The following is a 25,399-nucleotide window of genomic DNA, read 5'->3' on the forward strand; positions in this document are numbered from 1 at the left end:
ACTCTCTTCTTTCACTTTCATCAAGAGGCTTTTTAGCTCCTCTTCACTTTCTGCCATAAGGGTGTGTCATCTGCATATCTGAGGTTATTGATATTTCTCCCAACAGTCTTGACTCCAGCTTGTGTTTCTTCCAGTCCAGCGTTTCTCATGATGTACTCTGCATATAAGTTAAATAAGCAGAGTGACAATATACAGCCTTGACGTACTCCTTTTCCTATTTGGAACCAGTCTGTTGTTCCATATCCAGTTCTAACTGTTGCTTCCTGGCCTGCATATACGTTTCTCAAGAGGCAGGTCAGGTGGTCTGGTATTCCCATCTCTTTCAGAATTTTCCACAGTTTCTTGTGATCCACACAGTCAAAGGCTTTGGCATAGTCAATAAAGCAGAAATAGATGTTTTTCTGGAACTCTCTTGCCTTTTCCATGATTCAGCGGATGTTGGCAATTTGATCTCTGGTTCCTCTGCCTTTTCTAAAACCAGCTTGAACATCGGAAGTTCATGGTTCACGTATTGCTGAAGCCTGGCTTAGGGGATTTTGAGCATTACTTTACTAGCATGTGAGATGAGTGCAATTGTGTGGTAGTTTGAGCATTCTTTGGCATTCCCTTTCTTTGGAATTAGAATGAAAACTGAACTTTTCCAGTCCTGTGGCCTCTGCTGAGTTTTCCAAACTTGCTGGCATATTGAGTGCAGCACTTTCACAGCATCATCTTTCAGGATTTGAAATAGTTCAACTGGAATTCCATCACCTCTACTAGCTTTGTTCATAGTGATGCTTCCTAAGGCCCACTTCACATTCCAGGATGTCTGGCTCTAGGTGAGTGATCACATCATGATGATTATATTGGTTGTGAAGATCCCTTTTGTACAGTTCTTCTGTGTATTCTTGCCACCTCTTCTTAATATCTTCTGCTTCTGTTAGGTCCATACCATTTCTGTCCTTTATTGAGCCCATCTTTGCATGAAATGTTCCCTTGGTATCTCTAATTTTCTTGAAGAAATCTCTAGTCTTTCCCATTCTGTTGTTTGCCTCTTTTTCTTTGCATTAATCGCTGAGGAAGGCTTTCTTATCTCCTCTTGCTATTCTTTGGAACTCTGTATTCAGATGCTTACATCTTTCCTTTTCTCCTTTGCTTTTTGCTTCTCTTCATTTCACAGCTATTTGGTACTTCGAATTTTATATTTGGAAGTGTAGTACTTTACTCAAGATTCCATTCAAATTTTTCTTCCAAACTTATTCTCTATAATAAAAAATAGGCATCTTTATTATGTATATATACTTTATTTCCTTAGCTTTTAAAAGATAATTTTCATAGAGTCGTTTTAGAGTCACAGCAAAATCTGAAGAAAGGTACAGAGATCTCCCATACACCCCCTGTTCCCACATATTCAGTCTCCCCCATTAGTATCATTTCCCACTAGAATGGCACACATGTTACAACTGATGAACCTACACTGACATGTCATTATCACCTGAGGTCTCTAGTTTACATTAGGGGTCATGTTTAGGGCTGCATATTCAGTGGGTTTGGACAAATGTATAATGAATGACATGGATCCATCATTATATTATCATAAAGAGTATTTTTGCTACCTTAAACACTCTCTGCACTCTCTCTTTTCCTCCCTCCCTATCTCCATTTCTTTATTTTTGTCTGAAAATATAATATATTATTTTAAACAATACTTCAGTTTTTTAGTACTTAATACCCTACAGGTACGATCAACTCTACTGAAATGTAATTAAGAGGGCACATATATAAATATGAGATTAGAATTTTGGGAATGAGTGATGTTTTTTTCTTTGAATCAAAGGAAGAAGAAACATTTTGGATATACAACACATCAACTCACAGAAAATGGGTGAAAGTGGATGTGGTAATACCAGAAGAACTGAAGACATTTAAGGTATAAAAGGGAAAAACAAGTATTTTTTTATCATAGGTTTAATTTTTAGTCTTGTAGTGAATTTATCATTTGTTGTTAATTTAAATTAGCATTTAAATTAGAAATACAGACTCATATGTTTAGGGAGAGCAATTACTTGTTTTCATTGTACCTACCTGTACTCAAGTCAAATTTGCTTGAGTGGAGAAGCAAGAAAGTAACTACTATATTTTTTTTAAACAGAGTTAATGTATTGATCAAATCTAGGAAAGAATAATACAGTTCTTATACTGAAGCTACAGGTCACTCACAAACAAAAGATTGACACATTCAAATTTTATATAATTCAGTATTCAACAAAAGTTTTTGAAATGATGAGAATATTAACTACTCTTGTTTAAAGCATCCTCGTTCTCCATGGGCTCCCTCCCTAGCATTCCCAAACACTGTGCAGTACAACCAAGGAAGCCAGTTGCATTTGAAGCAGATAAACAATAAACCGGTATTGAAAAATCAGGAGAGTATATGCAAATATTTTGAATGCAGGAATTCACATCTTTATAATGCATGGGTAACTCTATCTGTCCAAAGATGCATCTGAAATATACATATGCTCAGTGGGAATGCTATCTCTTAAAATTATTAACTTGGGTTTTGTGTTGTATATAGAGATGAGATTGTGCAGAAAAATATCTGGTAACATTTAAAAACTTTCATATTGAGTGTTTGCCATTTCTTTTCTAATATCATGGCAATATTGCAATGTGTAGTAATGTCAGATCGACATAGAAATTCTGGTATTATTAACTGCTGTTTAGATTTTTATTTTTAAAGTACAGTAGTTTAAGGTTCCATTCATTTTGTGTTGTATAAAGAGTATATAAATACATTTATACTGGAGTGTAAGTGTAAAATGAAGAGGCTGATTGTATATGTGGCTTATGAAACCAATTTCATTACTTTAAGGTAATATCACACTCATACATTTTTCTAGGTATTAAAAGGAGGACCCAATTGATATGAACTGTGACTATGCAGATTTTTTAAATCCAATTTGCCGCTGAATTTGGAACTTAAGAATCACAGCATTTTTGTAGCAATCTCAGAAGTTGAGGTTTATATCATAGCCCATTGAGTTAACATCTTGATACTATTTTATAAATTGTTAAATATTTATGCAAACTTGATCTTAAGTAATTCTTAGATATATATTGCTCACGTTTTTGAAAAGAAAATTTCTCAGACATTTGAAGCTGGAAGAGACTAAAAGGAGTCAGTCTTTGTTCCTAGAATCTTATTTACATATTAACAATATCGATGCAGAAAAAGAAAAAATACCCCCTGAATTACTAAGCTGTACATCTGAAATACAATATTATAAATTAACTATACTTCAAAAAGTAGAAATACTTTTGTTGTATTCCATGAAAACCAAACCAAATCCAATATCTAGTGCAGTGCTAATCAACAGAACTTTCTGTGTTAATGGCAGTTTTATCTGTGTTCTCCAGTATGGTAGCCAGTAGCCACATGTGCTTATTGAATTCTTGAAATGTAACTATTAAAACGTGGAACTGAATTTTAACTTTTGTTCATGTAAATTGACATAGCCCTATGTAGCTAGTGACTGGAGAAGGCAATGGCAACCCACTCCAGTACTCTTGCCTGGAAAATCCCATGGACGGAGGAGCCTAGTAGGCTGTAGTCCATGGGGTCGCACAGAGTTGGACATGACTGAAGCAACTTAGCAGCAGCAGCAGCAGCTAGTGACTACCATATTGGATGGCAGAGAATAAGGCATCTGCTATACAGTTTTTAATTTCTTTTGCACTCTTGGTGTTACCTAATAATTGCTCTTGTTAAAACTTCAAGGGATATTAATACTTTCACATTATCTTACACTAGAATAGCAATGTATGGTTGTTTCAACTTGCTAGTAGTTTATACCTTTAGAAAGCCTGCAATTCAGTTAGAGAAAATGAATTCATTTCCTTTAATTAGCACTTATTTGATTGTTAGAGCAATTCTTTTATAAGAATTAATAGATTTTAAAATTTATTCTTTTAAATGTTTTCCTATTCTATTGCATCCCTTTTTATCTGCCTGACCTTTCACTTCCTACCTTATAGTAACTAATTTCAATAGTTAAAAAACCAAGTGCATCTATAACTCTTGTTATATAAATAGCAACAACATTTATTCTTTTCCTTGAATATTAAAGTCGGTGGGCTGTGAAAATGATGACCAAGTAAGTCTGCAGTCAGGGACATTGTTGGTGATTAAATAGGATCATGATCATGGGTGATTTCTCAGATCAGATCATCAGATCATGGGTGGTTTCTTAGACACCTCAGTGGCTCTAATGTGCCTGTCAATCTGATGCGTGTGAATAAAGCTTATCAAATGGGAACTTTATTCTTAGTTGTATTTGCTGCTTAATTGTATTTGCTTTATCTTTAAAAAGGCATATTTCTTAATAATTCTTGAATCTCCAGTATTATTTTTGGAGTCTTTTTGAAGAGGGTTTTAAGGTCACAAATTGTTCTCTGTGCTTCCTTGAAGATTATTTTTGAAGGGACTATTTTGAGCCAGAAAGGTTTTATTGGGCTTGATGACCTGTGGGTCTACGCCTGTGCCCAGGCCCAGTCCAGACAACTTTGCTCTGCAGATGAATTCACCTGCGCCAGTGGCCAGTGCATTGCTCGAGAATTGGTTTGTGACTCTTGGCAGGACTGTTCTGATAAGAGTGATGAGGACCCGACAACTTGCTGTAAGTAAATTAATGGTTGACTCACTCCTATGCTCACATTCATGATAGTGGTTGAATTTAAAAGAGTCTTTATCTTGAGCAAGGTGAAGTTAGTATGTATGAAGTAAGATGAATGTATGTTCTCATTTTGATGCCATTAGCACTATTCCCTGTGGACATCTCTATGCTAACTTAATGTTTTGGTGCTTTTTGCTCACTCTCAGAATCTATTTGTTCAACAAATGAATAGTTGTGATGTCGAGTGAGATGTGTGTATTTTGAGTAAGAGGAAAATGGATGGGAAAAGGAACCTATTTGTATTCTTCTCTTAAATACAAATTTACTATGGGTTAATAACCTGTTTTAAATGTAAGATTTTTTTCCATTCTGACCAATTATGCAGAAAGCTGTGGGGCGAGGAGAAAGAGAAGGAGGGCTGTCATTACCTTCCAGATAGCCATGATGATGTAGAAATCAGCCATGGTTGGTATTCATGACTAGGCAAAAAGGCCCAACTCCTTTATTTCAGATCTTTTATGAAGTCTTTGATAAGAGTAATGATAAATTCTATTACTATTCAAACCTATTTATATCAGAAAGGAAACATAATTTAATTTACAACTTACATCATGGTTTCCATTCATATGAAGTAACTTAGCAACTAAAATACATGTCTTTTTAGAAACAATGAATACAACTAAATGCATCCAATTTCTATATCACAAATAGGAGGGTTTCTTAATTATTAAAAATTTTACATTTATTTTTGCTGAAGTGCTTTATTTTAGTGATATATGTTATCAAGCAACAGAAAAATGTTATAACAAGATGAAATCACCTTTTTAATGAAAAGCTTTTACAATATGCTTCTGCTGATTGGTAAGTAAGAATTTTACTGAGATTAATGGACAAAGATGTAGAAAAGAGAAGAGAAAGCAAGGAAGAAACTCTGCCTCTTTGTAAATAGCAATTCAGTCTATTCCCAAGACACTTGGTTTTAACCATAAATTTAAGTAAAATAATCTCCTTACCAATATGATCTCCATGGATTTTTTTTTGTGCCCTTTTTTTTTCATTAGAAATGAGGCATTTCATTTTCTCTAATGTGACTGTCACTTTCCTCTTTTTGCTTCATTAAAAAGCTTTTTTTTACAGACAATTTGGTTCATTTCTTGTGACATATTCACCTTTCTAATGGTTTGTATTATTCTCAATTTCAATAATTGAGAGTAAATATATTTCTTGTCTTTTCAATTCCACATATTGAAACTTAATAGCTTTTCTTCTTTCTTTCCCCACAATTCAAGGATTCTTTATGCTATCCTTTTAAGTGGTTTTCTTCATCGAATTTCATCTAGAATATTAGTAGATACTTTAGCATTTGATTGTGGACATACTTTCCCATATCTCTTTATTGGAAGTTTTATTGACTACTTATCTGGTGTTTTCCGCATAGATTATATCTTGATACCATTTTGCTCTTTCCTTTGTGTGAATTCAGGGACAGATCCCTGTCCTTATCAAAAAGTAGTTTTACTTCATAGTCAGCTAAATTTTCCAAATAATGTAAGCTCATATAGTCAAATAGTCAAAGAACACCTGGCACGCTTGCTTGATTTAGATCAACTTTATATAGGAGATATGACATAAAAAGGTAGCCATGTTACATATTACAAAACATCCATATAGTTTGGTGTCAGCATGAGTATTTCATGTACATATTTGTATAATCATTTTTGCTTGGAGGAAATTATTGTATAGTAATGGAATTACTAGACTCTATATAAATGTTATAATGTTACACTGTTTTCTGCACTGAAGTATTTAACATGTACAACCCATGTGTAATATGCAAAACATGTCAAATACTATAGTGCATAAAATAGTGTAGCACTGTATCAATTCTAACAATTCCATTACTATATAAATAAGTTTCTCCAAGCAAAAATGATTATACAAATAAGTACATGAAATAATCATGTCGATATCAAAGTGTATATATATATGTTTTGTAGTATGTAACATGGCTTATCCCCTATATGGCTTATGTCATATCCCCTATATAAAGTATATAAACACATGCATACATATATTATTGCAAAATAAGAGGCTTTCCTTTGACATTTTAAGCCGGTCTCAAACATTTTACAACATACTTTGAGTTTGTATTTTCTAAATTTGAATTCGTTATACAAATCTTTTTTTATAAATAGAATTTTCAGGTCCATAAAACTCAAGAAAAATGTTTTTATATCTTTTTAAAAACTGTCAGCATAGGATGAATCTCTAGATTAGTATAGCTCATATTGCCGGGAGAAATATCAACAAGCTCAGATATGCAGATAACACCACCCTTATGGCAGAAAGCAAAAAAGAACTAAAGAGACTCTTGATGAAAGTAAAAGAGGAAAGTGAAAAAGTTGGCTTAAAGCTCAACATTCAGAAAACTAAGATCAAGGCATCTGGTCCCATCACTTCATGGCAAATAGACGGGGAAACAATGGAAACAGTGAGAGACTTTATTTTGGGGGGCTCCAAAATCACTGCAGATGGTGACTGCAGCCATGAAATTAAGAGACACTTGCTGCTTGGAAGAAAAGTTATGACCAACCTAGACAACATATTAAAAAGCAGAGACATTACTTTGCCAACAAAGGTCCATCTATTCAAAGATATGGTTTTTCCAGTAGTCATGTATGGATGTGAGAGTTGGGCCATGAAGAAAGCTGAGCACTGAAGAACTGATGCTTTTGAACTGTCGTGTTGGAGCCACTCTTGAGAGTCCCTTGGACTGCAAGGAGATCCAACCAGTCAATTGTAAAGGAAATTAATCCTGAGTATTCATTGGAAGGACTGATGCTGAAGCTGAAGTTCCAAGACTTTGGCCACCTGATGTGAATAACTGACTCATTGGAAAAGACCCTGATTCTGGGAAAGATTGAAGGTTGGAGGAGAAGGGGTCGACTGAGGATGAAATGGTTGGATGACATCACTGGCTTGATGGACATGAGTTTGAGCACACTCTGAGTGTTGGTGATGGACAGGGAATTATGGCATGCTGCAGTCCATGCGGTTACAGAGTCAGACACTGCTGAGCAACTGAACTGATAGTTACAGCTGTGAACTGAACTGATATATACAGCTTGAATACATCAGATTTTTTTACTGTATTCCAGAGGCTAAGTAAATATTAACTCATGAATATTATTAGTTGATATCTGTGGTCAGCGTGATTTTCACAAAATGCATGTTTACTCAGGTAAACATTCTTTACCAGGTTTACCAAGAAAGTTTACCAAACTTTCTTTACCAAGTTCCTCTTACTTTTATACCATTTTAACAAATGTAGTTGATTGAGCCTCTAGCCCAGTACCTTTTCAAAAGTAGCTAATGGTAAAGGAAAAATGGGTTCTGCTGTTCCTATCATTAGTGTTACTTGATTGACTTAGTAGTCTCAGCAGCAGCATCTGCGAGTTCCTTGGAAATGTAGAACTTTGGGATACAACCCAGTCTTACAGAACCCAAACTTGCATTTTAATTCCCATAGAAGTCTCTCAGTCGTGTCTGTCTCTTTGCGACCCCATGGACTGTAGCCTCTGAAGTTCCTCCGTACATGGAATTTTCCAGGCAAGGGTACTGGAATGGGTTGCCATTTCCTTCTCCACTGCATTTTAATAGTGCCCCAGATGATTCACCTGCATGTTTTAAAATTTGAGAACCACCGTGCCTAAAAGGCTTCCAAAATGGAGGCCGGAAACACTTTCTGAAAAGAGAAAACAGGTGGAGAGAAAACTGTAAGAGAAAACAGTTTTAAAAGGCAAATTGGAGGCCTTTCATGATAGAAACCAAAACTCCCAGTACTTCATTAATACCTAAGGGCATCATTATAATTCCTAACAACAGAGTTTTAAAATAGTGCTATTAAGATGTATTGATGTACAAGAACTGCACAAAACGAATGTATACAGTTGGGTTACTTTGGATATATGCATACATTTGTGAAACCTGTGCCGCATCCTTCACCCCCCAAGTTTTCTTTGTCCTTCCCTGCCCCCACCCCCACATTTTTGTAGCCAAAACACTTGTCCCAAGATTTATCTTCCTAACCGGGAGGGGCCGCACATACAGGCGCCCTGGAGGCCTAGGTGCTGGAGGGTACCTGCTGCTGTCTGCAGGCAGCAGAGGCGAAGGGGCGAGGCTGGGGAGGGGCAGCTGGCGGTACCTGAGGCTGCGCCCGCCGCACCCCCCGCACCCCCCTCTTCCTCCTCCGCTGCCTCCTGGTTTTTCTCTGGCTCAGGTCAGTTAAGGGCCACCTAGTGTCAACATTTCCCAGCAGCGGAACGGTTCAGGGTCCACCTGCTGCAGGTGAACCCCTGCCTGGGTCTAGCAGCCTCCATGACCGGCCCTTGCAGGTGAACCCGCGCCGCAATGTCTTGGTGCGGCGTTCATTCGGATGTTGAAAGGGGCGCCGCAGGACCCACGACCCGCTGCCCTAGCGATCTTGGTCCTGAGGGCAAAGGCACTGGCCTCTTGGCCATCGCCGTAGGTCACCCAGGTCCGGGGCCTCCCCTTAGCAAGGCATCCCCATGTGACGGCGCCCCGGGACCCAGGCGCTCCTGTGGAGTCCTCACCTTCGTCGCGGCTCCTCCTTCATGGAAGAGACCTGTCGAGAGGAGGTGGGGTGCCGGAGGGAAAAGGGGGCCACCACCTCTGACACTCCGGGGCAGGAGAGGTGTTGCCGGGGAAGGTGCCCAAATGGCAGTGGTCCCTGCGGGAGGACGTGGCCCAGGCCACGGTGCCGGTGAGCCGCGGAAGGTTCAGGGAGGGGAGCACATGGAGCCCCGAGCAGCCGCTGGAGGCGGGAAGCCCGGACGCTGTGCCCGAGGGGGAATCAGCCTTGAGGAGAGAGGTGGTGGTCAAAAAACCTTCAGCAGCGAGGAGCGCAGGCCTTTCCAGTCCTCAGAGCAGGAGCAGGACTGCAAGCTCTGCAAGGATGGGGAAGTGCCGGTGCGTGGTTTACTGCAAGCAGTTTCCTAGAACTTGTCCGAAGTCCTCTAACATTTCCTAGAGGAGAATATCACCTGTCAAAGTTCCAAATAGCCTAGATGCTCTTGCCCAGTAAAACTTCGCCACTGTCCACTCTTAAAGGCTCAAGATTGGTGTTGGAGATGCACAGGCAAGTGCCTGTCCCCACAGCACTTTCAGCTTAAAATACGTCCTTTAAATGGACACGAAAGACGGTTCAGAGGACGGGTGCTCGTGGAGCAGACAAGTGAGCCTTTTTTAATGTTCCTTCTCCTTTCTGCCTCTCCCATTTCAAAATACTACACAAAACGTTGTATTTTTTTTTACAAGTATTAAGTATTGCAAAACAATTAGCAAAGTGTATAATACAGTATCATTGACTATAGACAGTACTTTGCATAACCAAAATTTGTATCAACTGAACAGCATATACTTTCCAGGGTTTTCAATACCTCACACAAGTGGAATCATTATTCTAAGTGAAATAAGCCAGTCACAGAAAGGCAAATACTGCACAGTTCCAAACTGTAGATTTTTGATGGTTATTAATATGATCCTGTATAAAACAGGGACATTTAAGAATAAAATACTAGTGCTCACTTCGGCAGTACATATACTAAAATTGGAAGGATACAGAGAAGATTAGCATGGCCCCTGCGCATGGATGACACGCAAATTTGTGAAGCGTTCCATATTTTTACAAGAAAAAAGTCAAATAAATAACCTAACTCTACACCTAAAGCAACTAGAAAATGAAGAATTGGAGAACCCCAGAGTTAGTAGAAGGAAAGAAATCTTAAAAATTAGGGCAGAAATAAATGCAAAAGAAACAAAAGAGACCATAGCAAAAATCAACAAGGCCAAAAGCTGGTTCTTTGAAAGGACAAATAAAATTGACAAACCATTAGCCAGACTCATCAAGAAGCAAAGAGAGAAAAAGCAAATCAATAAAATTAGAAATGAAAATGGAGAGATCACAACAGACAACACAGAAATACAAAGGATCATAAGAGACTACTATCAGCAGTTATATGCCAATAAAATGGACAACGTGGAAGAAATGGACAAATTCTTAGAAAAGTACAATTTTCCAAAACTGAACCAGGAAGAAATAGAAAATCTTAACAGACCCATCACAAGCATGGAAATTGAAACTGTAATCAGAAATCTTCCAGCAAACAAAAGCCCAGGTCCAGACGGCTTCACAGCTGAATTCTACCAAAAATGTTGAGAAGAGCTAACACCTATCCTACTCAAACTCTTCCAGAAAATTGCAGAGGAAGGTAAACTTCCAAACTCATTCTATGAGGCCACCATCACCCTAATACCAAAACCTGACAAAGATACTACAAAAAAAGAAAACTGCAGGCCAATATCACTGATGAACATAGATGCAAAAATCCTCAACAAAATTCTAGCAATCAGAATCCAACAACACATTAAAAAGATCATACACCATGACCAAGTGGGCTTTATCCCAGGGATGCAAGGATTCTTCAATATCCACACATCAATCAATGTAATCCACCACATTAACAAATTGAAAAATAAAAGCCATATGATTATCTCAATAGATGCAGAGAAGGCCTTTGACAAAATTACATTTGACAAAACATACATTTATGATAAAAACTCTCCAGAAAGCAGGAATAGAAGGAACATACCTCAACATAATAAAAGCTATATATGACAAACCCACAGCAAACATTATCCTCAATGGTGAAAAATTGAAAGCATTTCCCCTAAAGTCAGGAACAAGACAAGGGTGCCCACTTTCACCCCACTATTCAACATAGTTCTAGAAGTTTTGGCCACAGCAATCAGAGCAGAAAAAGAAATAAAAGGAACCCAAATTGGAAAAGAAGAAGTAAAACTTTCACTGTTTGCAGATGACATGATCCTCTACATAGAAAACCCTAAAGACTCCACCAGAAAATTACTAGAGCTAATCAATGAATATAGTAAAGTTGCAGGATATAAAATCAACACACAGAAAAACACCAATACAGTATACTAACACATATATATGGAATTTAGAAAGATGGCAATGACGACCCTGTATGCAAGACAGGAAAAAAGACACAGCTGTGTATAACGGACTTTTGGACTCAGAGAGAGAGGGAGAGGGCGGGATGATTTGGGAGAATGGCATTCTATCATGTATACTATCATGTAAGAATTGAATCGCCAGTCTATGTCTGACGCAGGATACAGCATGCTTGGGGCTGGTGCATGGGGATCACCCACAGAGATGTTATGGGGAGGGAGGTGGGAGGGGGTTTCATGTTTGGGAACACATGTAAGAATTAAAGATTTTAAAATTTAATAAAAAAAAAAAAAAGGAAAAAAAAAAAAAAGAAATCCCTTGCATTCCTATACACTAATAATGAGAAAGTAGAAAAAGAAATTAAGGAAACAATTCCATTCACCATTGCAATGAAAAGAATAAAATACTTAGGAATATATCTACCTAAAGAAACTAAAGATCTATATATAGAAAACTATAAAACACTGATGAAAGAAATCAAAGAGGACACTAATAGATGGAGAAATATACCATGTTCATGGATCGGAAGAATCAATATCGTGAAAATGAGTATACTACCCAAAGCAATTTACAAATTCAATGAAATCCCTATCAAGCTACCAGCCATATTTTTCACAGAACTAGAACAAATAATTTCAAGATTTGTATGGAAATACAAAAAACCTCGAATAGCCAAAGCAATCTTGAGAAAGAAGAATGGAACTGGAGGCATCAGCTTGCCTGACTTCAGGCTCTACTACAAAGCCACAGTCATCAAGACAGTATGGTACTGGCACAAAGACAGACATATAGATCAATGGAACAAAATAGAAAGCCCAGAGATAAATCCACACACATATGGACACCTTATCTTTGACAAAGGAGGCAAGAATATACAATGGAGTAAAGACAATCTCTTTAACAAGTGGTGCTGGGAAAACTGGTCAACCACTTGTAAAAGAATGAAACTAGATCACTTTCTAACACTGCACACAAAAATAAACTCAAAATGGATTAAAGATCTAAACGTAAGACCAGAAACTATAAAACTCCTAGAGGAGAACATAGGCAAAACACTCTCCGACATAAATCACAGCAGGATCCTCTATGATCCACCTCCCAGAATACTGGAAATAAAAGCAAAAATAAACAAATGGGATCTAACTAAAATTAAAAGCTTCTGTACAACAAAGGAAAATATAAGCAAGGTGAAAAGACAGCCTTCTGAATGGGAGAAAATAATAGCAAATGAAGCAACTGACAAGCAACTAATCTCAAAAATATACAAGCAACTTATGCAGCTCAATTCCAGAAAAATAAATGACCCAATCAAAAAATGGGCCGAATAACTAAATAGACATTTCTCCGAAGAAGACATACGGATGGCTAACAAACACATGAAAAGATGCTCAACATCACTCATTATTAGAGAAATGTAAATCAAAACCACAATGAGGTACCACTTCCTACCAGTCAGAATGGCTGCGATCCAAAAATCTGCAAGCAATAAATGCTAGAGAGGGTGTGGAGAAAAGGGAACCCTCCTACACTGTTGGTGGGAATGCAAACTAGTACAGCCACTTTGGAGAACAGTGTGGAGATTCCTTAAAAATTTGCAAATAGAACTACCTTATGACCCAGCAATCCCACTGCTGGGCATACACACTGAGGAAACCAGAATTGAAAGAGACACATGTACCCCAATGTTCATCGCAGCACTGTTTATAATAGCCAGGACATGGAAACAACCTAGATGTTCATCAGCAGATGAATGGATAAGAAAGTAGTGGTACATATACACAATGGAGTATTACTCAGCCGTTAAAAAGAATTCATTTGAATCAGTTCTGATGAGATGGATGAAACTGGAGCCAATTATACAGAGTGAAGTAAGCCAGAAAGAAAAACACCAATACAGTATACTAACACATATATATGGAATTTAGAAAGATGGCAATGATGACCCTGTATGCAAGACAGTAAAAAAGACACAGATGTGTATAACAGACGTTTGGACTCAGAGGGAGAGGGAGAGGGTGGGATGATTTGGGAGAATGGCATTGTAACATGTATACTATCATGTAAGAATCGAATTGCCAGTTTAAAAAAAAAGAATAAAATACTAATGCTATATATTTTTTTTACAACATTTCTAATAAGCTGTAACATATACCAGGTATACACTCGTATATGCATACATGGTCTAAATGTATACATTGGCTAGCAGAACTAACATATAAAATATACCTAATTTTCCAACATATGCTACAATGTGGCTAAATCTTGAAGACATTATGCTAAGTGAAATATGCAGGTCACAGCAGGACAAACATTGTATAATTCTACTTACCTGCTGCTAAGTCACTTCATTCGTGTCCGACTCAGTGCGACCCCAGAGATGGCAGCCCTCCAGGCTCCCCCGTCCCTGGGATTCTCCAGGCAAGAACACTGGAGTGGGTTGCCATTTCCTTCTCCAGTGCATGACAGTGAAAAGTGAAAGTGAAGTCACTCAGTTGTGTCCCACTCTTAGCGACCCCATGGACTGCAGCCTACCAGGCTCCTCTGTCCATAGGATTTTCCAGGCAAGAGTACTGGAGTGGGGTGCCATTGTCTACTTACCTAGAAGACTCAAAACAGGAAGCAGAATGGTGATTGCCAGAGGTTGAAGGGAAGCGAAAAATGAGAATGTTTAATGGGTATGGAGTTTGGCTTTGGGATTATGGGAAACTTCTGGAGACACATGATGGTGACGATTGTACAACTGTGTAAAGGTGCTTAGTGCCACTCAACTGAACACTTAAAAATGGTCAAAAAGGTAAATTTTATAATAAGTGTGGTGGTGGTTTAGTCACTAAGTCGTGTTTGACTCTTGCAACCCCATGGACTATAGCCCACCAGGCTCCTCTGTCCATGGGGTTGTCCAGGCAGGAATAACGGAGTGGGTTGCCATTTCCTTCTCCAGGGGAATCTTCCTGACCCAGGAATCAAACCTGGGTTTCCTGCATTGTAGGCAGATTATTTACCAACTGAACTACAAAGGAAGCCCATATAAGTATATTTTACCACAATAAAATGTTGAAAAAATATATATAGTTTATGCAGAAAGACTGTGTGTCAACAAGGACGGAAGGATGGACAGATCAGTGTTTAAATTAAAGCAGTTTGGAAAATTCCATGGGAAAACTCTTTTAATTGAATGAAAAAATAGGAATGTTTCAGAGCATTTAAAATGCGAATAGAAACTGTGACACTTCAAAGAAGAAGGTACAATATTCAAGTGAAAGAGACTTAAACCAAGAATCTGGTGCAAGATGTTTAATTTTCAATGTGATACTGTGCCTGAATGCTTTCCATATTTTGAAAAAAAATGTTGAATAGTAAAATAACCTCCTGGGTAAGGGACATATATGTACACTTAGTGGAGAAAAGATTTTGTGGGTTCTCAATAAAATATTTTTGTTAGTATAATTGTATTAAAATCTGGTATCTGCTTAATGAATGTATAATTCCCACACAGACTTGTTTTCTTATACAATAGAGAACTGACGGACTGACTTCTGAACCAGGGAGTTCATAAATATTTTAATTTTCATGATCCAGAATTTTCTTCAGCTGCCACAGTGAAATTCTTTTTCTCTTGCCAGTGTGCTTCAGTGGTTAAATATGCAAGAGAAAGCTTTGTCATAATTTAAAAATATTACTCTAACTGATGAACTCAGTGAAATTTCACTGAAATTATGAACTGTGGCATATCTCATCCTGTGATTAGAGATGGCTATATGTATTCTGCAGTCACAGAAATTTAAGTAAAAGCAACCAGATAATCCAAATCACTACTTGTATGAATACAGTTTGTGTATAATATGAATAGTTAAATTTTTAGATTTTATAAATATTTAACATTTAACACATGGTGGTATCATAAGGCATTTATTAACTGCCTGCATGTATTTGGCCCTCCTGGTTTTACTTCAGATAATAACTTTACCTTAAATGTTTGGAATTACGTAGGGGAAATAATAATGGAAGAACTTCGGCTTTGGTGACTGGAATTTGACTTATATTTTATAGTCCAGTTAAGTTCTAGAATATTTAGCTTTAAGAAAGTCCTTTGACATGTACTGGAGTGACTGTCATTGGTTTGAAAAAAAAAACACAAACAAACAGCTGAGCAATTCACTAAGATCCTTATAGAGATGATTGCATCATTTTATAGAGGTTATTGCTTCCCTGGTAGCTCAGCTGGTAAAGAATCCGCTTGTGATGCAAGAGACTCCAGTTAGTTTCCTGGGTCAGGAAGATCCTCTGAAGAAAGGATAGGCTACCCACTCTAGTATTCTTGGGCTTTTCCAGTGCTTCAGCTGGTAAGGAATCTGCCTGCAATGCAGGAGACCTGGGTTCATTCCCTGGGTTGGGAAGATCCCCTGGAGAAGGGAAAGACTGCCCACTCCAGTATTCTGGCCTGGAGAATAGTCCATGGCAAGGAGTCAGACATGACTGAGCGACTTTCACTTTGCATCATTTTGGTTTCATATATCTTTATGGTGATGGACTTTAAAAATTAATTTTTATTTTTCAAAAGACAGTGTTTTGGGTTTTGTGGAACGCGCAAGATTTTAACTGATAAAACATCCAGATAATGAAAGAAATGGTTAAAACTTTTCTTCTAAAGCTGAATTTCAACATGAATGCAATCTATTTTGTCTTGAAATCTTCTTTACGGCTTTTGCAGTGGAGTGAAGCAGGCACAGGTGTGAGACATCTGTCGAAGAGCCGGTGATGTTTGGGTCATTTTGTACTTTCCATTTCCACAGTCAGTGGTATTATAGCCATTTCATACCGTTGCATATAACAGTAATTGTTCTCTGCATGGTCTTGCCTGCTTCCTTTGTGTATTAACCTGTAATTTGTTGTTCCAATAGGGCTATATTGAATATATTGCCCAAACAGGGCACTTGAGAGGAAAGAGGAGAGATAGTAATTATTATCCTTGGACAATGGGTATAAACTGGGACATTTCTGGGCCAACCCAGATGGGGGTGCCTGAGGTTGGGGGAGGAGGGATTCCTTGACCAAGTTGACAATCAAGAATTGGGAACTTAACACATTTTGGAGATAAAGTATGTATTTAAACCTTGTCTATTTGTATATTCTTCTGACTGAGAAGAGCTGGGAGGTGGCTTGGCAGGTGGTGAAGTTCACAGAAGACCAAAGAACTAGATCAGAAGATTTTCTGGATGCTGGGGGAGACAGTCACAATTAGGTCATAAGTTCTTAACACTGTCAAAAAACTGAAGACGCTCTGCTTGGAGCAATAACTGGCTATCAATAGCAGTAATTCCAGCAACACTGTAACCAGAGCTGAGAAAAGAAAAACATCCAGAAGCTATAGATTTCCAGTTAAGTACTATGTGGGTGAACAGCATTTCCTCACCGTTAGGTTATGAGCAACATTTTCCCATTATTACATGGTAGTTAATTTGCTTGTTTTTATTTTTGGAGAGTACATTAAAGGGGAAATAATATTTGCTTGTAGAGAAAAATCTTTCGTTATGTACCCATTATATGACTATCTAAACAAGCATAGTTCTAAGAACTAAGCATTGAATTTACATGGAGAGAAAATTTGTGGCCTTATTTGCAAAGTATCCTTTAGTGTTCTAAGAGTTGACATATTAGTAATAAAATATCTGGTCATGACCCAGGCATCCATTTTTATAGAAATTTGAATATCCTTTGATTATTAATATATAGTGAGTCTATTCAATATACTGGTAAAATTGATCATATTTTTAAAAATTGAACATGACAGTTAAGAGCAAGAAGTGATGCAGTCTTTTAAATATTGAGGCAAAGTCCCTGGTGTAGAGAGGCTTCAAAGTATAACCTTTGGTATCAGACAACTCAGTCTGGATATTCTATTAATTATAGTTGCTTTGTAGGGTGTTTGTGAACACAGATGGTAATATAAGCAAAATACTTGGCACATACTTGGAGCTCAGTGGGAATACATCTATTATTATTTTATTAAAGATCGTAGAATTGTGATCTGGGGGAGTTGTTAAAACTTTAGGTGTTTTCTGACCAAGACCAAGACCAAGAATTATTTTATCCTTCTTTCTGTTATGAAAATGCCTCTGCATAAAGAGGAATACTTGCAAATATGTTTTAAATTAATTGCACAGAATTTCCCCCCAAACCACTATCTAATATAGGCTGATACTATAATTCTTATTTTAGGATAAGGAAGCTTTATAATTTCTTGAAAGCACAAATCAAGGTGTTAGAATTTCTAGTGTACTACCCAGTCCACTGAAACTTGCTATTTTTTTCCCTCACAAATTTAGTGACAAAGCTGTGAATAGTGTTTAGGAAGCTTACTCTAAATCCTGACTTTCTCTAGAACTCATTATCTTGTGATAAATGTCGGAACTTAAGTATTTTTCAACTTTGTAGTTGTGTATTAAGAGGAAGGAAAAAAGCGAAGTTCAAAAATATCTAATTAACCTGCAATCCAAAGTGGCTGGGGAATTTTTTCTTTTCTTTTTTTTCAGAGAAACTGTTAAACTAACATAATATATTGAATTCTAAGGTGCTGACCTCAGGCTCTTCAGGTGTCCAGAATTAATTTAAATTCCATCCTTTTAACCCTCCCAGCAGGTGAATCTTTTTCATCTTGGCAGTTGAATTGGTTACTCTGAAAAGCTGCAGAGTTTTACCTTGTGTTATTAAATGCAATAGAGATGGCCAACCAGGAAGAAATGTGCCAGGTGTAGATAGACGAGTGGAGAAGGATGGTGCTTCACGCAGCACGTGGAGAACTTAGTGAGGCTGGAAAAATCGAAAAGACTCTGATGATCAGAAGGCATTCTTTACAAAGTAGAGTGGTGGTTCTGACCACCTCAGTTGATTGGCTATGCTAGGGTCAATGTTTCCCTGCTTGCTTCCCCTTTATTCTTCTCACTTGTTTTCCTTTCTCTCCATAACAGCCAGTCATCTCAGGTGTGACTTTGAGTCTGGTTTCTGCGGCTGGGAGCCATTTCTCACAGAAGATTCACACTGGGAATTCGTGAAAGTATTGCCCAGTGCAGACCACCACCTTCCTGATGCTGAGCACCCAACAAACACAAATCATGGTAGGATATTTTCCTCTTTTCTTAAAAAAATTTTTTTTTTCTCCCTGTTGTGAAATGATGATTCTGTGCATTTTCACTTCCCACCGTAGACTGTATAAGTGGAACTCGGGTTTGTCTTGCTTTCATTGCTTCTAATCAACTTCATTATTTATGGTTGAGTTTCCTGAAAGGAGCATTAATTTAATAACAAAACATTTTGTTACACCTTTTAAAAGGTGGGATTGAAGGCATGACGAGGGGAAAAGTCTTCTGATAATTTTCTCTCACTGTCATGAATCATGTACAGTAGGCTTGCCTTCTTTTTGGAGCAATCCAAGTTTTGCAAAACAGAATAGTTCAATCCTTTTTCTAGGAAAAGAGAACAGAGATTTAGCACTAGCTCGAAAATAAATTGCAGATACTCTAATACAACTTAATCACTCTTAAAGCTTCTTTGTAACAGTCTTACTTCTTCCCCATATATCCTTTTATTTTAACCAGCAGTACAGTTTTTACATATCCCCTTAAAATAGAGCAACCATAACTATATAGCATTCAACTGAAGGGTTGTAAAACTCCAAGGAAAAGAGAAGGGTTTTGTTCTGTTTTTGTTTTGTTTGATGAATTGCAAAGGTACATTAGTTTCATACTAACTTTATAATAACACAGCTGTGCCATAGATCCTCTTTAAGCTTGCATAACCTCCACTAGACATCATATCTCTTTCTCCTTTGAGATTTGCAAAGAAGTATAGCAGAACTAATAGTGTTGACTGTGTTTTTAGCCATTGGAAATTGGGGTTAGTGGGGGAGGATGTTCGGGGACAGAGAGGGAGACTAGCTCTTCATTCCATCTGTTGTCTAAAACTATTAACTCAGCTTATTATTTAACAGTAGTCTTATTTTTCCCTTCAGAGTCTGTGGCAGATTGGATTAAATTTAAAGTTTAAAATAGGAAGGAGACTATTAATTATTGAAACTACATTTATTACTAGTACATTTCCTCCAAGCTTATATAATGTTTTCTTAAACCAGTTGAGTACATACCATATATTAGACCTGGGTGTATACCAGTAGAAAGATATTTGAGTTGTTACTACATTTTGGTGATTATGAGCATATAATTTGCCTACGGATTTTGTCTGGACATAAATTTTCATTAGAGTTGAGCCCTCTGTCCACTTCCTATGTATAATTAATGTTTCCACTCTGGTTAGTAAAAAGACCCTACTGTTTCTGGTCCTTTATGACCTTGGGGCAGTGTTTCAGCTGCTCCTTTTAGAAGGTTTTCCTCCAGCCTCAGGTGTTTACCTTATGCCCATGCCCTGCTCAGTACTCAGGTGGAGATTTGGAGGGAACTCTCTGGAGATCTCCGGAGTCCACTCTCTGCAGCTCTCCTTTTCCTGGAACTCTGCTTCATGAACTATGGCCACTTGTGTTTCCCCAAACTGCAGTCTTTTCAACTTGAGAAGACCACCACACTGCTGGCTTCCTCCTCCCTGATTGGCAGTTGGAAACTGGGTTTAGGTAGCAAGCTGGGAAAATTGTGCCTCTTCGTTCGTTTCCTCTCTCAGAGATCATTGTGATTCTATATTTCCATTGTCCTACATTTGAAAACCATTATATAATATATATTGTTTTGATTTCTTTGCTAGTGTGAGATAGAAGACTAAATCTGATGCCTGATATTCAACCTTGCCTTAAAACAGAAAAAAGCCTAATTCCTTTTGTTAATTTGCTTAATTTATTTGGTCTGGGCATGCTGTAATATATCTAGCCATCCTCTTATTGGATAAAAATATTATGACAATGCTGCAAAATCTATACTGGTATGCATTTTCTTATATGGGGATCTTTAATTCTATGCAGTAAATAACTAACAGTGATACTCCTATTTTTTTACAGAAATGTGCTTTCTTTCAAAATTTTAATACTTAAAATTCCAGCAGCAAAAGGAGTACTGTTTTCTATTTGTCCACCATCAATAGACATGCTATTCTTGTAATTAAAAAAAAATTTATGTGTAAAAAATGATTTCTCATATGTAACCTTGATTTGTATTTCATGGAAAGATGATCTTTTTCAAATGTTTCTAATTTTTTCCATTTATTTAGATCTTTAATTTCTCTACATTTGAAGCTTCAGTGTATAGATTTTAAAAATAGTTTGCTAATATTTCCTTAGGTTTTTAAAATTTTTGCAGCTATTGTAAATGTCTCATTTTAAAAACTTAATTTTTGGAGTCATTGCTGTATATATAAATGTAGTTATATTTTATAATACTGACCTTGTGGTCAATGACCTTGCTTATTTTAAAATTATAGTTAAGAATTTATAAATTATGGGCTCATAATTATTTTGTCTTCAAAGATTGACAATTTTATTTCCTTCTTTCTAAATCTTAAACTCTCTATCTTCAGTTTTATTGCTCTGACAAGGACCTCTGGAAAAATGTTGACTAGAGCTGGTGATAGCTGCTGTACTTGTCTTATTCCTCTTGAGGGGAAAAACTGTCAATAATTCAGCCTTGGATACGATAGTTACTTAAAGGTTGTTTTGTATCAGATAAAGATGTTTCTATTTGTAGTGTTAAAGTTTATGTGTATGTGTATGTATATGTATATATATAAATTAATCTGTTAAAACTGGGTGTATGCTTTTCAGAACATATTGTGATAATCATCATTGTGATATTATCTTTTTTTGTTTATAATAAAAAGAATGATTTTTTCAAATATTAAACCACCCTTGTATTCCTGACACAAACTTCTTTTGACTGGTTTTATTTATGATTTCTTCCTGCATAATGGTATATTCGTGATATTTTTACCTAAATTCATTATAAGGTTTATTTTCTAATGTTCTCACAGCGTCTAAGGAATCCTTTCTAGGCCATATTGCATTAAAGTGGGTGCATCCTTTGCAAAAGGTGAGGTTGAGGCTGGCCTGTACAGTGTAGCCTGGGGAGGCTGACCCCTCCATTCTTTATTTTTATACTGTGCTGGTCAGCTAGCCCCTCTGGGGTTACAAGAGTTTTACAAGAATAGTTTTACGATGAACAGTTAAGATGAACAGGAATAGTCTCTTTGGTATGCTATAATTCCATAGGTCTCTTAACTCAGAGCATTCTGTGGTGTAGGCTTGTAAGAAAATAAATCCAGAGATATTTTCCTGGAAGTATATGGGCCTGGGGTCAGAGTTCCTTCTCTTTAGGCTCTACCTGCATATATAAATTTTGTCAGCACTGTCTGTTTTTCAAGCATCTGGTTAAAACGTTCTCTAGATGGCATTTAGCTTCCACATCAGTTTTCACTAATGTAATATTTTCATAATATTATCTTTTCATCTAAAAAATGTTATCTGTTTTCACTTAATCAGAAGTCTTATAGTTTTTCATGGAGTTTTATGATGTTCTTCATACAAGTCCTGTCCTTTTCTTGTTAAATTTATTCCTACGTATCTTGTATTATCATTGTTAACTGTGAGTAGAATATTTCTTATCATTCTATATTCAGTGTCTTATTGCTAAAATAAATAAAATAACCTAGAAGTATTTCGCTGTTCGAATTTACCTTGCTGCTGCTGCTAAGTCACTTCAGTCATGTCCAACTCTGTGTGACCCCATATTCGGCAGCCCACCAGGCTCCCCCATCCCTGGGATTTGCCAGGCAAGAGTACTGGAGTAAATTCTCTTATTGATACCTGTCTTTATTAAAAGAGAATCTGTTGGGGTTTCTGATTTTACAATTACATTATTGGCAATGCACATGGAATGCTATCTCTACTTTTCTGTTGTATTTACTAGAAATTTTATTTTCTTGACTTGCACATTTGCTAGACCTATGAGATAATATTAGTCTAAGATAAGTAATATTATCTTACTAATATTTCCTCTAATTAGTAATGGTGACAGAATTTTCTAGGTAGTCTCTCATTATAATTAATTTTGTAGTTGGCCATTCAAGACATTATTTATTTTGAGATAAATCTTTAATCTTTATTGTTTCTTTTTAACATTTTATTGAGGTTATCGGGAATGAATGACTATTTTTCACAGTCTTTTCAATATTTGTTTATAAGGGATTCCCTGGTGGCTCAGACGGTAAAGAGTCTGCCTGTTATGCAGGAGACCCAGGTTTGATCCCTGAGTCAGGAAGATCCTCTGGAGAAGGAAATGGCAACCCAGTCCAGTATTCTTGCCTGGAAAATCCCATGGATAGAGGAGCCTGGCCAACTACAGTCATGGGTTGCAGAGTTGGGCATGACTGAGCGACTTCACTTTCACTTTCACTTTGACTCTATTATTTTACTCTTTACTTTGATCTTATTGGACTTCCCTGGTGGCTCAGACGATAAAGCATCTGTCTACAATGCAAGAGACCCAGGTTCAATCCCTGGGTCGGGAAGATCCCCTGGAGAAGGAAATGGCAATCCACTCCAGGACTATTGCCTGGAAAATCCCATGGACAGAGGAGCCTGGTAGGCTACAGTCTATGGGGTTGCAAAGAGTCGGACACGACTGAGCCACTTCACTTCACTTCACTTGATCTTATTGACTATGTTGATAAGACTGTTAAACCAAACTTCTATTCTTGGAAATCTCATTGGTCGGGGCACAGCATTTTTTTTTAAGAATTGCAAATGCAATTGAGACATTTTAATTAGAGCTTTGTGTCTATGATCATGAGTGATATTGAGCTGTAGTTTAATTCTCTTTTCATCATTCTTAACATTAGAGATATCTGGCATCATAAGATGAGTCAAGGAACTGTTCATATTTTTCTAAAACCTATGATATATGCAAGTGATGTGCAAATATTTATTCTTTAAAAATTAAATAAAATAAACGGTGGGGCCATACACCCTGGTAGATTGTTTTCCTATCACTTTTCCAGTTAATTTTGTGGGATAATCAACTTGTTCAAACCTTTTGCTTCTTTTAGATTTTGGAGTTTTGATGTTTATGTGTTTCATCCTTCATTAACTGCTTGTTTAAAATTGTCCATATTGTTTTAAATGACCAGAGGAGTAAGATCTTTGAATATTGTTAATGTTTAGAATTTTTATTAGTCTTTTGGCAATATTCAGTTGATTTTTACTTGAACCTGAGGATTTTTAAGGGGGAATAATTTTTCAAAGTCATCTTTTCCTACTCTTTCAAAGGTGAAATAGAGAATTTAATGAACTCATACTCTTTCTATTACTCGCAGTCTGGAGTTGGGAAGAGTAGGCATTATCCTTCCCAATTGGATTTGGATTTAAGGCCCATAGGAACTGGGTTCTGTTTTTCTCACTCAGAGACTGCACTGCTGACTTGCAGCCATGGTAGTCTGGTTAAACATGTGGTGGTACCTGAAACACATTTAATTATGAAATCCTTTTCATTCTGCAGTCAGTGCTGATCTGGCTAAGAAAATTCCCTTCTGAATGTGTTTTATTTCATCAAAATAGTTGTCTTTACAGGTTGCCCATCACTTTGTGATTATCAAAGGGCAGGATCAGACCTTGACATTGTGCAGCACAGACTACCTTGTAAATTTTCATTATTCAGGGAGGCTACCCTGACTACTCTTCTGAACGTGTGATCTTTCGAGCTGCTAAGAGATGTTATCCTCCCTGTACATTTGCCATTAGCACTTCCATTGTAGTTAAAACCTAAAAGCAGTTATTTTGTTAACACTCAGATTACATCTTTAATTAAGCTTTCATTCCCACTAGCACAGACAACAATGACAAACATATAAGCCCCAGGAGAAACCAAGCTCATTCTATAGGCTCTCATCCTTCAGTACATCCAGAAGAAACTTGCAAGTAAAGATCTCCTAGGAATTTTCTAAGGGAATGCTGAATGTCTAATTGTAAACTTACAAGCTTCATTTAATTTCAAACTGTGACTTGAGTTAAGCCAATAAAACATGTTCATTGATAGAATTTAGATCAAGAGCTTATTTTTCATCAATGAGATTTTATTTCAAATATTTAATGTTATCCATATGAAAGCAATTCATGGTTATCTATGGAACGTAATGGTAAAGAAGTAAAAACGTAATTTTCTTTATCTGATTGATAGTTGAATATGTATGCACAGTTGAGCTATTAGAGCAAAGAACTGCCAAATGTACAAGAGAACTTTCATCTACATGACTTTATGTTTGTTTTTGCAGGATCATTTATTTATTTTGGGGCACATCAACCACCTGCAGTGGCCAAGCTTGGAAGTCCTGTTCTTACAAGATCAGTCACTGCCTCTACCCCATGTCAGGTAACCAATTACTGGAATATTCATTGGCTAGTCTGTGCTTATAAACTGTTAGGCTTGGGTTACTCCAGCTAGTAAATGCCTCCTATGTTTTACTACTATTTTCCTGATGTATTGAGAGATTTGTGTGAGCTATTTCAACAGGAAATGTCATGTCATTCCAAAAGACATTTATAGTGTATAACTTGCACCCTTTGTTTGGGGGGCCTATTCAAAAATATTTCTATCATTTTGTATTCTTTCCATGTAGTTCTTTCAATAATTTAAAGCTGTAGATACACATTGCGCCAGCTGCTTATTATTTTGGCCAGAAATGTTGCTAATAATTGAGGAAAATA

The 25,399-nt window shown here is 37.0% G+C and overlaps 1 protein-coding gene and 1 non-coding gene across 2 annotated transcripts in view; both read left to right on the forward strand.

The window, feature by feature from the left end:
- The window catches only part of MALRD1 (MAM and LDL receptor class A domain containing 1), a 590,849-nt gene that overhangs the window by 48,136 nt on the left and 517,314 nt on the right, over positions 1 to 25,399 (forward strand). Inside the window, exons 9-12 of the mRNA XM_068987706.1 lie at positions 1,817 to 1,909; positions 4,451 to 4,658; positions 18,678 to 18,824; positions 24,967 to 25,064. Of these exons, the coding sequence (XP_068843807.1) occupies positions 1,817 to 1,909; positions 4,451 to 4,658; positions 18,678 to 18,824; positions 24,967 to 25,064 (546 nt within the window). The remainder of the gene's footprint in view (positions 1 to 1,816; positions 1,910 to 4,450; positions 4,659 to 18,677; positions 18,825 to 24,966; positions 25,065 to 25,399) is intronic.
- LOC138091947 (U6 spliceosomal RNA) lies at positions 10,255 to 10,361 on the forward strand. Its single transcript, XR_011145973.1, has one exon. It is a non-coding gene; the product is annotated as a U6 spliceosomal RNA (small nuclear RNA).

This window comes from Capricornis sumatraensis, chromosome 15, assembly GCF_032405125.1.
Source record: "Capricornis sumatraensis isolate serow.1 chromosome 15, serow.2, whole genome shotgun sequence".
In the NCBI taxonomy this organism is placed as follows: Eukaryota; Metazoa; Chordata; class Mammalia; order Artiodactyla; family Bovidae; genus Capricornis; species Capricornis sumatraensis.